This window comes from Punica granatum, chromosome 3 (genome assembly GCF_007655135.1).
Source record: "Punica granatum isolate Tunisia-2019 chromosome 3, ASM765513v2, whole genome shotgun sequence".
Classification (NCBI taxonomy): Eukaryota; Viridiplantae; Streptophyta; class Magnoliopsida; order Myrtales; family Lythraceae; genus Punica; species Punica granatum.
This window is the reverse complement of record NC_045129.1, coordinates 3,663,432-3,678,579: the sequence shown is the minus strand read 5'-3', so window position 1 is coordinate 3,678,579 and position 15,148 is coordinate 3,663,432. Positions and strand designations below refer to the sequence as shown.

Genomic DNA, 15,148 nt, shown 5'->3' with positions numbered 1-15,148 from the left:
TCATTGGACCGAGTCAATTGTCCTCATAATTGAGGCTCCTGATCCATGAAAAGAGAGAAATATAGGAGCACACGAACCGAAAGTCTCACTAACGAGAATAAAAATTTTAACTTTAACTTTAACTCAACACACTACACAACAAAAATACACATTTCCCAAGTCAAAAATTTTAACTTTAATTTTAACTCAGTACACTACACAATCATTTGTCATTTTCCATAATCAAAATCAAAGTTACTTTAACTCTGAAATCAAACGCACCATATATATGTTCGCAAGTAGATCATCGCAACTACTTTATGGTATTAATCTCAGTTACATTATTGCCAGGAATTTTCTTTCCATAACGACAATTTAAAATCAATACATTAATTGCCTTATTATGACTTGGCAGAATTTGTGACTTCTGAAAATTTTAGCATACGTATCTACCTAAATTTTTTTTTTTAGCATATGTGGTACGTTATATGTAACTTGTGCCTAGCTACTCCCGCAGTCTTTACTCAAAGGTACACTGCCATGCATCTTCATCTGTATAGAGGATGTAGCGCAGTGCATAAGTCATTTTCTAGTAATCAAGAAGTTTCATATTGAATACTTATTGGGGATTACTTGTGTCCATTTAGTAATTATTATTAAAATTTTTATTTCATTGCATTAGGCTCATGAGCCTCTCTATGTAACCGAAAAAAGATGCATCTTCATCTGTTTTTCTTTCACACAGTTCAACAGGCTAAGACGTTTGAAAAGCAACTGGCTCAGGGCTATGTGTTGATGCTTGGACGAGAATCAGTCTCAGCTAACTGGCTGAAGACACACAGTGTCACCGAAACAGACGTGTAACAAACCATTTTTGCAAGCTGAGTGCTAATATCAAAAGAAGCCAAGAAAAAGGGGAAAAAAAAAGGTGGTTTCCCTGGCTTAAAAGGGAATGGTCACAAATAAAGAAAGGAAGCAAAAAATGGGAAGGAGATTATAAAGCGACAGACTTCCGAAAAAAATAGTCTGATAAAATTTACAACGTTAATAAATGAGTTTGGGTTCTATATATGTTTTCAGCTGTTTTTTTCTTTTCTAATAAGAACTAGTTGAATACTTTTGTCTTGCACGAAACCGTACAGATAATCTCTTAATTATTTCGGTCAAGAAAAATATTATAAATATATATACGAATTAAAATCTCATTAAAGAAAATTGAGACATACGTGAAAAAAATAGAATTGAATAAAAAATTTTGAGCAAATATATCAATAAAAAAAAATATTCTCATACAAATGTGTCAAAAGATGAATTGAATGAAAATATGCAAGCAAATATATCAACCATAGAAAATAATCATTTCTCGAAGTAAAAAATCTCAATAAAGTAAGCGAAGAGAAAACTTGATGAATCCTTTTTGAAATGATCAAATTGACATAGATCAATCGGTGTTAGTAGTGGATGAACATGCAACACGATGTACATATAAAGTCCATAGGGACACCAACACGTCTTTACAAACGAAAATATAATGATAAAGGTTCAGTGTAACGTCATCTATATATATATATATATATATATATAGCTCCAATATATAATGTAACTTTATATGTGCAATACATATCTTCAACTATATATGTACACGTTCTTATAATATTTCAAACAATTATATATATTATATACAACTGTCAAAATAAAAATTACAATACATATTTCATCGTTTCAAAACATATATGTATTCCTATAACGCAAGATTGTGTGTTATCTTTAGATTCTATTATATATTTCATATATATCAAATATATATAAGAAAGATGATTGGCCTGTTATGTATACTATCAAAAGAATGTTATTAATATATTGTGGTTGTCGTCTTGTTCCATATCTATAATTAAAAAAATACTTTCATTGCCTTCCTGATAAGGCTAATAATGAAATATTCTTGTGGTAATAAAATAATTTGGTTGCGTTTTGTTTTTCTATTTTATCAAAAGCATATATTTATTTCTACAGTGTAATTTTTTATGTTATCAAAAGCTATCAATACATGAATTCCATTATATATTTTTCATTGAATATCAAATATTTCACTATATACAATATTTATATAATTAAAACAACGACGTGACTTCGCGAGATGGACCGACGCGCCTTCACAAGATATTGTTATTTGATGACGTGGATTCTCATGTTTCAACTTTGGGAGGTGGCTATGCGAAAGACGAACGAATCGTTTGGTTTTATATATATATATATACATATATATATATATTGATAAAATATTTAATCTACATATATTTTCATACAATTTAAACAGCATCTATATATATGCATATATATGCAAACCGCATATATATAATATTTATGTATATGCCAACGGCATACAAAAATTATATGCTCTATATATATGTGCGAACATTACATATAAAGATGGCATATGAAGTCTATAAACGGCATATATATATATATATTGTCAAATATAAAGATTATATATATAATCTTTCAATGAGTATATATACATGTAATTCTATTGAGATATACGCATGTAATCTATATATTTTATTGCATAATCTATGAGAAAAGAATATAAAAGTTTCTTAATTCATAAGTGATGACATGATAAAGAGAGAACAAACCTACGCGTTGCACGGGAATGATTAATATAATAAATATATTGTGGAATTTTTTTTAAAAAATTATTGACTTAGAAATTATTTCAATTGAAAATTAAATGAGATTATTGGAGGATCACTGATTTTTAAATAAAAGTAAAATTTTAATGCAAAATTGAAAAGTAATGAAAAGAGAAGATAGATAATATACTTACAAAGTATATTTCCTAAATACTCATTGACATACATATAGATTATATTTAAGTGTATATACATGAATATATCTTTCCTCGATATTAAAGGCATACATACTATTTATGATAATTATCTTAGTAGAGAAAAACGATTAGAAAGTCTACTTTCCTTATAGATGAATTAGCATCTAATTTCCATGTATAACTAACATATGCTGAAAATAAAATATATATGGCAATATAATAATTCAAAGATATATCTAATAAATAGTACCTAGTATAAGATTATAAAAAGATGAAACATATAATAAATACAAAAAATCATATTAAAAATTTATCATGTAAGATTAGATTAACAAAAGGTTTATATTGTATATCATTTTTTAATTGAAATTTTAGAGGAAAAGAATTATTGACAACTAAAATAGTTCAAAAAAAAATTTACAATGGGGAGTGATGAAAAAGGCTTAAGTTGCATTACAAATTCTTTGTTCCAAAAATTTTCTAGAGAAATCATAAAACTGTATAAACTAGGCAAAAAGTAGTTAATATTGAGAGAAATATTCTTAAAAATATATAATAAAAAAAAGAAAATTGAAAATATAAAAATCAATGCTTATCATGATGGACATGGCCTTCTTTTATGATTAGTGAATGCTAACCTCAACAATCTTCCATGATTTGTTTATCAAATAGTATAAAGCTAACCATAAAAATTTCCAATCAAACAACATATATTATTTATAAAAAATTTAAACCTACTTAACTACTCTTTAATGTAAATATGCTAATACTCATCAAAATAAAATTAATAACACTGTGTATAATAAATAACCAATAAAGCTTGGAAGGTAGAATGGAACCTTTGTATAAAGCTTTGAGGAGAGGCAAGAATATTTGCATGGAGTAGGATTTTTTTTTTTGGTGAATTTGGGGCCGCTTGAAGTAGGGAATTTATAGTTAAATATAGACACAATTTTCAATTAATATAGTTTACCTTATAATATAATTCTAGAAATACTCTTGGTCTTGCTGACTAATATAGCATTACGATATATTTCTTACGTAGAATATGCGATATGTATTTATATACTGATATAATGCGATCAACATAATATATAGCATTGAATTGGCTAATATAGTATTGCCGCTCTTTGTTCAACTCGTGCAAGGTATATATAAACTGTTGAAATATAAAAAATTTCTTGAATAATAATTAATGCCTATAGTCTACTACATATATTGTTCTTTTGTATATATCCTATTGGGCTATATACAAATAATATATATATATATATATATTCTACTTCACAATTAATGATAAAAATTTCCTTAATACATAAGTAATGACACGACAAAGCGAAAAAATCACGTTTATTATTTTTGATGATATGACGGCGTGAGAACTAAGTTCGTGCTTCATTTATATATATATAGACTGTTGTCCTGTTGCTAAATTATAGTCACTTAATTCCCCCACACTCCCCTCCCCATCTCACTGTTTTTCCTATTTTTCTTTTCTCTTGCTTTTCTTCACTTACTGGTTTGCCCGATTACTTTCATTTTCATGCATTGTTTTTGGTGGGGTTTGAAGGTGACCAACGTATCAACCCTACGTGGTATAACCATATAGGATGGAATCCTGCCATAAAATGTTCGATTTGAGGTATAATTACACTTAGATCCATGAGTCTAGACTCGTCACCGTGACACCAATGAGACTTGAACACCACCCTTTCACAAGCACCTAGTCATGACACTACTACTGCATGAAACTATTACCGCAAGCTGGCTCTACAACAAATAGGCGATCTTCCTATATATTAATTTGCTTCCCAAACTCCTAAACCTCTGACCTGCAACTTGAAATATCAGTGTTTACCAACCGAGTTACCACCTTATTGGTACTTTCCGTTTCATGCATGAATCTCATATTCATGATCTGAATCATAAGTAGATTAACCGTATAAAGAAGTTAGACTAGAATTGCAATGAGATCTATATGTATTCTTTGGACCGAGCCAATTACCATTTTTGTCTGATCATTATTTATTTATTTATTGTTTTTAGTGTGTCCAACCTATTAACTAAGACTAGTTCTCATACAACCATCACTTTAGTTCTGGCCACGAAGTGCTTCTGGTCAGTTTCAAATCCCTGCCCACACGAAACACAGCTTGGCAACTGCATCTCATGGTTCATATCTATGTTTTGGAGTGAAGTCAATGAAGGAAAGAGTACGTCGAAGAAGGAAAATAGCTCCATCCATACAACGAATGGGGAAATTCTGCAGTCCACGGCGTTGAAATTAATTCTTTATAAAATGAATAAGCCAGTTGCAACTTACAAGTCCACCCCTAAGCCAATAACTCAATATTACAGTTATATCAATTCCCTTCGAATATTTATTTATTTTCTCGTTAGTTATTAATTCGAAATTGTGTCGATTAATCAACAACACGTGGTATCAATATCTCGATCATTTCAATGTTTGACACTGAAGAGTATGCAAAGACTAGACTGATTTAGATTCCACTCGATGTGAATTGTAGAGCATAATGCGCAAGACCGTATGGTTAATCAAAAACCAATACAATAAGTCTCTCTTCAGTAGAATACATTAATCCTGTCATGTGTTAGCAAATATTTCAGGGGTCCTGAAGATATCATTCGAATCAATGTGACATAGTCCAGATTCCCATATAACCAGAGATCAAACAAAAGAAAATTGTCGGGACCAACCTAGATATCCTAGTGAAAGGGGCTCGGGCTCCATAGCTTGTGGGGGTGCTCGTGGCGTCCTGCTCGTCATGGGGCACCCTAGCCCTTTCCAAGGCTAACAAGCTATTCACTATATAAACTGAAGTCAGACAGAGGACAGAGAAGCTACAAGTGTATACCAATGAGACAGAAGCTCCGGTTATTTTCGTATATGTTAAGGAAATCCATACGTATAGCTGGTACCATTCCTATGTTGCTGCACTTTGAGAAGATCAGGACTATCGTTCTTCTGGGCCAAGCTGATCTTGGATTAAGTTTGTAAGTTTTAATCGGTTGAAATTGAGTTCATGCAATGTACTTCATTTCGTTGTGCTCTAATTAATTCCATATCCGTGAAAACTAATTAATTCCATCTATATAGTACTGCGATTCTCGTGCTCTAATCTAAAGCCTTGGAAAGGCGACCAAGACTTTGAATAAGTCTAAGATATATATATCAGATATACAATATTATAACCAACGTAATTGGATCGATTCAATGACTTTTTATCTTATGGCCCGGTTTTGTCGATGATTGAGCAATCTAAATCGCACATTAAATGTTACGCTTGGACAGCTAGGCCAATGACTCAATGACACGACAAAACCAATTAATCATGGACCACAATAGAAAACCCAATTAATCAATTTGACGCGTGAATCTTTACGCATACAGCTATCAATCAAACATTAATTGATGATTGACGTTATATGTTCTACTGACTAATTTTACTGGTACATCAGTCCCCGGTTGTTCGGAAATGATCATCAAGAAGTTGTCCCTCATCAGGGGTCACGAGCAATAACTTAAGTTCATATATATTTGTCTTATAGTGATCATTCCAAAACTAACTAATTAGCTATGTATAGCAACGCAGAGAACTGAAGTAAGCATATTTTTCAGGGACGGCCGCAAGGCAGCTATGCTCAAGACAGTGACAGCAACCTCAGGAATTTAAGAGATATGACGCTCATGAAATCCGAGAATAATTTTGTTCACTAGGTGAGTGTTAGTTTCGTTGCATTCAGGCACACTTCGAATTCTGATAATTTAATCAGCACCCTCCCAAAGGAGACCAAGACCTGGAATTAATTCACACCGGGGAGGACTATCTAATTATGTTTCGTCACTGCTCACGTTATGAGCATAGACGCACTTCTCTTGGAATTAGTCCATGCGGGGGACGACTATATTTATGTTTAGTCACTAGTCAATTTATGTGCAGGCAATACAGAATAATTGCCATCCAATGACAGATTTTTTACTCACGGCTGGCACTGTTACAAAAGCGTAACCTTTAGTGGCGGTAACAGCAATCTGTGGCTATAAGTTGCTCATTTACCTACAGTCAAGTAGGTACATTAATAACGATAGATTTTTCTCATCAGTATAGGTTACCTACACTGACGAAGTCACTGTCACTATAGACTGTATTTGCTGACGAAGAAAGCACTGTCAGTATTTGTGTATATTGTGATGGCACAAGCAGCCATCGTAGTTTTAGTCTCTACGATATCACTGATGCATATTTCCATCAGTTGTTATCTTTTTTTTTTCCTCCCTTGCAATATATCATGGCCTCGCCTTTAAAAATGACCAAAGGATCATCTATTAGACAATCGGATTAATTCGAGGTTGCCATGCTTTTTTAATCTACTATCACTGACCTATTGGACATGAAATAAGGATTAACTAAAATAAAAAATTAAACCTATTGAATGTAATCAATGAGATTGATCCTCGAAAAATAAGAAAAGATTATCAGTCAAATAAGGAGTTGATATTGGTATGATTTGATATTGACTATTTTTGTTATGATTTGATTCTTCCCTTACTTGCAATGGAAATACTTGATTTACATGTAAGTTTCTTTATTCCATCTATGAATCTTCATTAGGACTTGATTTAGACATTCCTTCATTTTCTTATTTGACGCTAATTTCAAGAAATTTTCATCATCTTACATGTCTAGTTTCATGGCATTTATTTTCTCAGCAATTCAAGCATGATCTTCTAATCTTGTATAGTTTCAAATGGGGCTTAGAATAAGCTTGTTAAAGCCGATCAACTTTTTTTCCTTTTTATATTTTGGCTTTTTTCATTTGCATTGTATGCCTGTGTTGCTTCTATGAGAGGGCCAAAATTGTCAAGAGCACAAGCAGGTTCTCTCCATCCAGTTCAATAATAAGGGAGCTTTAATTTGCTCCATTACTCGATAGAAATGAGAATAGTGACTGAAACAAACTTTGTTCATATTAATACAAAGGTGCTTATCTTGGATTTTTTGTGATCACTCTATAAATTTCTACAAGTGGAACTCTGTCATCCATCACTATACTCGCAAAATAAAAAGGTCATTTAATTATAGATAATCTGTTGATCAAGTCAAATCTATTATGACAAGTACTCATCGGTAAAAGTTATGGAAATAAGAGGATTGGCCTTAAAAATGATGTTATATTGATGAAATATCTGTTAAAAAGATGCTTTTAAGGTTTGTAATGACAGAAATTACTGAAGGTAAAAACTTGATATTTACTGATGATTATGTTGCCAGTATTTATCTATAGCCACGAGACCTATTCTGATGGTCATAAAAACTACAGGTATATAGTTCCTTTAATCGTCAGTATAGCTCCACAGGTGTTTTAATGATGGTTGTTTGGGTTTTTACTGATGGAAATAGCTGTCAGTAAACGGCAATTTATTCGTAGTCCTGCAGTCACTATAAATATTTATGTACAAAATTGAATTACATTTCCATGCCCAAAAATCCTACCACACCACCCTCTCCCGGTCCTATTTGGGGAGACCCCCATCCAATGGTAAAAAACCACGCTTGATACATCTAAAAATCTAACAGGCTATAACAACACCTCGCACTGAGATGTGAGATTTAAATACAATTTTCAGATATATATATATATATATATATATATATATCTTTTTGTTATTTATATCGGCCATCTTCAGTACACTGTGATGAGCTATGACATCACCTTGATTCAATTACAGGTTTGGATTATTCACCCAAAGGATGTAAGCCAGTGATGATTCAGAGACACGTAAAATGTACTAACATCCTGATAAGTGAGCATCTGATCTCCAAGCAAAAATATCAGATTTTGGATTGTCTGAGGGCTTTTCCTGCTGAAGGTGGGCATTTAACGACTGTCGCGGGGACTCCAGGTAACTCGATCCCGAGTCATCATCTGTATAGTATATGATACATTCCCACATGAACTAGTACATGCCTCTTATTTTCAGATACTTCAGAACCACCAAGCTGAACGAAAAGAGTGATGTATACAGCTTTGGCGTAGTTCTCATGGAGATCATAATATGTCGAACTGTAGTCGACAAAAACCCAGAGAAAACTCACATGATTGACTTCGTTGACAACAAGCTCTCTGGAGGAGATATCTCCAGGGTCATCGACACCAGACTTGAAGGAAATTTCAACTAAAAATTCCGCTTGGTAAATGGTGGAACTGACCAGGGTTTGCGTGGCTCAAGAGTCAACCCGAAGGCCAACCATGAGCATAGTCGTGACAGAATTGGAGAAATGTCTTGCAGCAACTAGGATGCTGGGGAGTGAGTTCGATTCAAGCATTGACATGACCTCTTTAAACTTGAAGAGTGGATTTGCACCTCGTGCAAAGTAAAATGCCAAAAAGTGTGTGCAGAAAATGATTTGATTATGCGATAGTGTTATTGAATAGTGTGTGATAGTTTGATCTGAATTCAGAATATTCAGATGCTGCATGTGTCGCTCTGCTTCTAATGTTTCCCATATACTACAATACATTTTCCGAGTTCCTGATCCCACAAATATAGTATGGCCACATATATTCTTGTGAATTTCTCATATTTTCTTGTCAAATTCTTGGCCCCTTGGGCCATCTGCCATAAGATTGCAGGAAGTAAAGCTTTCGTGAGGATAACAAAAGACTCTACATTCGATAAACTCATATAAGTGAAAAGAAAATGGAAAAGAACCAGGCCACTGATCCAAGAACATCTCATTTTCCTTTCACTCATTAGTTGAATGTCTCCTCTCCTCCTGTATCAACTGAAAAATTCGAGTAGCTGACTCACTTGCCCTCTTCGGGTTGTAGGGGACAACCTTGATCGCCTTTGTCTGCTGTTTTCCACTGCCACGGGAGTTGTCTTTTTCCTTAAGTGGTGTAGTATGTAATAGAGAAAGCGATAGCTCTTCATTCAGCTTCTCTGAAGGACTGCTCGCTGTGCTTCCCTCCACTTCCCTTCCCCGAGATTTACCCAAGTTAAGCGACACCACTCGGCTAACCTGCTCGGAAGGCCCCTTAGAGTTCAACCACCCAAACGAGCTTACCTGGTCGGGAGTTTGATTCGGCACAGACTTCGTCATTGCCATTCCGTAAGGCGGGAAATAAGAGGGGCCTACTGGAGGCTGGGCTCCTAAGGCTGCATTCAAGTACTCCCTTCCACAACCGAGGCCAGGCTGTATCAGGCCACAGACGGGGCCCCGGATCCCAGTGCCTGGTGGGCCTGGTCCAGTGTATGGCTTGTAGACAAGCCCCTCGGAAGGGGAAACTATGGGGACAAGCCACTGGTTTCCTGTAGGAGGGAAACACCACATCCCCGGTTTGCTGGTATTCTCATGTTCTAGTACTTTTTCCGAAGAGGGCATCGGGTTTGGCTGCACAGCAACAGGTATATTTGGCATATCTATACCTCCAGCATTATCTGGAGGCTTTCCAGTTGCATCCTCCTTACCAGTGTCGGAGTTCAGTTTCAGTTTGGGAAGAAAGCCTGATGGGGACACTTCCACTGTGGAGTTTCTGAAGTAGAGGCTTTCTCCGAGGAGTATATCAGGTGATCTCGATAATAAGTTCTGCACCTGCGCAAAGGATTCAAGGCACTAAATGTTGTCTCCAGATAATAAGGTATAGGATTTGTAGGCACACCATACACAAGAGCACAACTCAAGTGAGCAGAGATATGTACCTTTAATAATCGGTGCAACTCGAACAATTGAACCGCAAAAAGTCTCTGTTGGCTGACAAAGAAACATTCAATATTGAAAGTCAAGGACTCGATAAAAATTCAACATGAACGAAGTCAATTCAGTGAACGAAGTGAAGCAACAATATATAATCTCATTGGATGAGCCACCAATGTTTTCTTTAATAGGGACTTACTAAACTATGGCTCTTCTCGCTTTCCAGAATTTCTTCTGCCCGATAATCTTTTCAACATCATCTGGCAATAGACGCGAAGAAGCTGAGACACCCTCATGTTCAAGCTCGCTGGGATTTCCATTAATGCCCTCGTTTTGAGTCATTGTCAATAATACACAATCTCCACCAAAAGTTGAATCTTGCCGCACAGAAGAGTCTTTTTGCCCTCGACTTAAAGACTCATGGGGTCTCTTCGAAACTTGGGAATTTTCAGCGTTCTTTATTGGCGGCCTTAGATTCACATGTGGCGACTTTCTTGATACTGGATACTGTGATAATGGGACACCCCTTAGCTGCCCCGACTCCACATCGATCAACTCAAGCCTTCTCAATTCTAATCGAGGTACAGTCCGGTGCGCCTTATGGGAGGAAACGTTGGGGTTTGAGAATCTGAGAGAGGTTATCTCTTCACTGCCTCCGGGCTTCCTCCAACTAGGTTTCGAGAAATGGGAATCCTGTGGTTGATACAAACAGGCTTTCGTCGCCAAAGATGGCGCTATTATCATGTCTAAAGTTCGATTCTGTTCATTAGTTTCCACAATGTCGTTAATTTCAACTCCAGCAAGAGAGGAAGGTCTCGGTTTTTGTGCTGAGCCAGAGGTCGCAGGAAAATTGTACGATGGCATATAGGTATAATTATGCAGGCCACCACCGCCCTGGAATTACAATAAGAGGTTCATTGTTAAACAAATTAAAACGCAAGCACATGTAGCACCAAGGGACCAAATGCTGTAGTAAGCTGAACAAGCCGTAAAACCAAACAAATTTACTGAGACGAGCTAAACTACATGGATTTTATAGATCTAATTCAAAATGGCATATGAATGAAGACTCGGAAAACCAGAGCAAGCTATTGATCATGACACTGAAAGCAGAGAGAACCGACTCCAAAAAACAGAGATGCCCACATAAGAAATTGGGTGGCTTGAATCAGAAAATTGCACAAAATATCCCATTACCGGATGACCGAAGCCATATACGACGTTCGGGCTGATGCCTGAAGCAAAATAGTAAGCCCTGTTCCCTGAAGTAATCACTTTGACAGATCTGGAATGCAACTCCACAACACTAAAACTTTGATGACACATCGATGGCCAATCCTCAACAAAAACATTTCCAACGCAAATCTGCTCGTGCAGATAGGAGCACCGAAGATGTAAATCACATAATTTTTTCCACTGTGATACTACGCAAGGGACCGATTCTCCTCGAACTTTTTATTTCCAAAATGGGATCACGAGCTGCGCGGACAATGCATATCAGAACATGGCTAAACAAAAACATAACCTGAGAGAGATTTCGAACTCACATTGCTCGTTGAAGAGGCCGATTCACCGCAGATGGACCTCTGAGGTGGAAGTGGAATACTGAACTGCTCATAGAGGGCCATCTTGTTCCTCGGAGGCGCCCTCAGCCCTCCTTTCTCCCTGTCATTCACATGGAGCCTTGGGAACATCACAGGACTCTCCTTCATCACCTGCCTCCTCTCATCATCTCTCCCTCCCCTCATCATCGCTAACCGAAATTCTCACAGGAACACCCCATCTGCAAACTCGTGAGCTAGACCCATGATTCCAAACCCGAACCCCTTTCACCCCAAAGCTCGAAAAACTGATCTTTGCATCGAGAGACTGAAGTTCTCAATCAAGAAACTGGATCTTCCCTAATAAAGAAACTGAATCTCCTGAACAAGAAAACGATCACTTCCACAGATAGACAGAGTATAATTAACTAATCAAGAAAAATGGCCCAGAATCCTAAAGTGGTGAGAGGAAAGGTTGGGGGAAAGGTTGGGATGGATGCCCTTTTGGGAAGATATAGATATAGGTATAGATTCGGCTAGAGAAGTGGGTTGCCATGGAAAATCCACACTCAACCATTTAATAATAAAACAAACACCATAGGAAAACAAAAAAAAAAAAAAAGGACAGGAAAAAGGGGAGAAAAACAACATGGTAAAGACCACCAAAGAGGTAGCTAAAAACATGGGTCCCTCAGTTTGATAGAACTGAGACTCCGTCTCCCCACTTCATCTCAGATTTTGCTTAATGAAGTACGGGCTTTTACGGATTTGAAAATGCTTTCTTTCCCCCGAAATTTGTGTCCTCCGAATCCTGCGAATAAGGCACGATAGAAAAGTGCCCTCGTGTTGTAATTATTTACACTTGTACCCCACTGTCTCATTCGGAGGCTCCGAATTTGGAGAAAATAGCACCTCTCTTATGGATTACATAGCGTATCACTTGGCTCGATTTCCTTAATAAAGGCAATATGCTCAATTACCTGTTACATGGTTATTTCCCACTTTTCACTCTCGGTACATCATGTGATTGTAAATGAGCTGTCCGACCTTTTCATGAAGACCCCAAATGCAATATGGCGATTAGTTAACTGAAAAATGTGATGTAACTAACAATACATGTCCGGTAATAATGTAATTTTAATTAATAATTAATTTCATGAAAAGTTATTCGGTTTCGAACGAGACTACTCGAGGTGTTCTAAATGAACATAATCGACTGCAAAGCATAACAGAATCCACTGCACTTTGGCTCTAGCCGGTTATGTTGCACGTACACCTCGGACAATCCCGCCCGGACCAGATAATTTTCATTAATTCCAGGGGGAGAAGAGAACTGATTGCTGTTAGATAACTATATGCCGCCTTGCCCACTTCAGAGTATGGAATCAGACACAGGTGGGCCCTTTGGGTACGTGGCGGATTTTGGTTGGTGGGTGCAGGAGGGAGAAGTGGATACGGACTCAGAAGACAGAAAGAAATGGAAAAAGACATTGGGCAGGCAGTGACCGGGTCTTTCTCTGGTGTGTCAGCCTATGCACCACAAGTTTGTGTGCTTTTTCCTTTTCCTTTTTTCTTTTTTTTTCTTAAATAATGAAAATTTCTTTTGTATTTTTATTTCTTCTATCATGCACGAAGAAAAGGAAGAAAATCTTAAATAAAATTAAGAACAATTATGTTAATTGAAAAAAAAATTAGTGCAGAAGCGTATACATTGTCTGATAACCGAAAAATTTTAGGTTTCAGATTTTGAATTTCAGATTCAATTATCATTGTAAATTTACCTATGCCATTATTAATTATTAGAACTCTTATTTTATAATTTTAAATTCATGGGTCTCATTTATAATTATAATCGAAACAAATCAGAATAATTATGCTAATTAATGAAAAATTAAAACTCATTTTCTCGTTTGTTATAATTTGATTAATGTTACTACATATAGTGAGATAAGACCATGAAAGGATTTCTCGAACAAAGAAAAATAATAATTCTGAAAACTTACTCTAGAATTGACCTCTCAAAGTGCATGGAATAATATAGTACTATTGCCCGTAATGTAAGTGGGAGCATACTTTCCTAATGTAATGATAATAGGCGGCTAAAAATAGTAATAATTGTACACAATAGTCCTTTGGACTTCATATTTACCGGGTTCGTCATGCCTCATAATCTAGCTTTGATTGACCAGCTCCTAATCACCAATTTGGCAATTTTCTTTTCTGGATAAAATCGTAAGGTGGCCTCAATCTATTGGCCAAAATTAAACTCTGTTTTGAATAGTCATGGATGCTTTTACTGCCTTCCGAACTCCTGAGTTACATATAAAGTCTGCAGACTTAGAGTATAATTTGCTAACTGTAGCACAATTAGCTATTAGTTTCTTTTTTATTTATAGTGTGACATGTTGTTTGGTTCTGTGTTGTAAAGGGATTAGGGGTTGTTCCCGTACAAGATCTCGACAATTGATTACCCTCCACTAGTAGGCTAGTGATAGGTAGACCAATGAGCAGTTGGCAATACACTAGTATTTCAAGCACTAAATCAGGGATTCGAGTCTTCTTGGAGACTTAGGAGCAAATAAGGGAAGGAAGGTTTCCCTATTTATTGTCGAACCCATTTGTAGTAGTAGTATTCCAATTATAGACTTGTGGATGAGCGATATTCTTTTGATACTTCATTGGGTCGCGATGACAAGCACACGCCCTTGGGTCCTGGTGTAGTTATGGCTCAAATTGAACATTCCGCGACCGGGTTCGGGCTCATGTAATTACGCCTTGTGAGGGTTGCTATGCCGGTCGCCTCCGACTCCTTTTATTATATATAAAAACGGCTAGTGGCAGGTAAAGCTCACCATGTTGCTAATGGGCCGGCATCTTGGCGGCCCATTGGTCCACAATATAGCTAAGAGGCTCGACATCCTGAAATCCTACTGGTCCACGATGCTTGATATCTCTTTCTATGACAATGGGCTCATGGACATGACCTTCATATGTCTCTATCAATCGTGGAGGTTTGTGTTCATAATTGCATGAAACTTCAGGCATCCTTAGGATATGACACTGAGCTCTCTATATTC

The 15,148-nt window shown here is 36.2% G+C and overlaps 1 protein-coding gene across 3 annotated transcripts; it reads right to left on the bottom strand.

Moving 5' to 3' along the window:
- Positions 1–9,289: 9,289 nt before the first annotated feature.
- On the bottom strand, positions 9,290–12,686 carry LOC116198609 (protein HEADING DATE 3B-like). 3 transcript variants are annotated; one of them, XM_031528799.1, is made up of 5 exons: positions 12,078–12,686; positions 11,728–12,009; positions 10,730–11,424; positions 10,536–10,587; positions 9,290–10,428 (listed from the first exon to the last, which is right to left on the bottom strand). In XM_031528799.1, the coding sequence occupies exons 2-5, from the start codon at positions 11,854–11,856 to the stop codon at positions 9,580–9,582; spliced, it is 1,725 nt and encodes a 574-aa protein (XP_031384659.1). In that variant the 5' UTR covers positions 11,857–12,009; positions 12,078–12,686; the 3' UTR covers positions 9,290–9,579. The 3 variants fall into 3 exon arrangements, with proteins under 3 accessions (XP_031384659.1, XP_031384660.1, XP_031384657.1); XM_031528800.1 differs by having other exon boundaries at positions 11,728–11,981; positions 12,078–12,219; XM_031528797.1 differs by lacking the exon at positions 11,728–12,009 and having other exon boundaries at positions 12,078–12,685.
- Positions 12,687–15,148: the final 2,462 nt, after the last annotated feature.

Bases quoted from the DNA above. Each gene is read 5' to 3' on its own strand.
- LOC116198609 (XM_031528797.1), bottom strand. From the start codon at position 12,281: ATGATGAGGGGAGGGAGAGATGATGAGAGGAGGCAGGTGATGAAGGAG. The intron at 10,588-10,729 runs GTAAGTCCCTAT...TTTCTTTGTCAG, and splicing joins GCGAGAAGAGCCATAGTTTA to CCAACAGAGACTTTTTGCGG. The intron at 10,429-10,535 runs GTACATATCTCT...TCCTTTGCGCAG, and splicing joins AGTTGCACCGATTATTAAAG to GTGCAGAACTTATTATCGAG.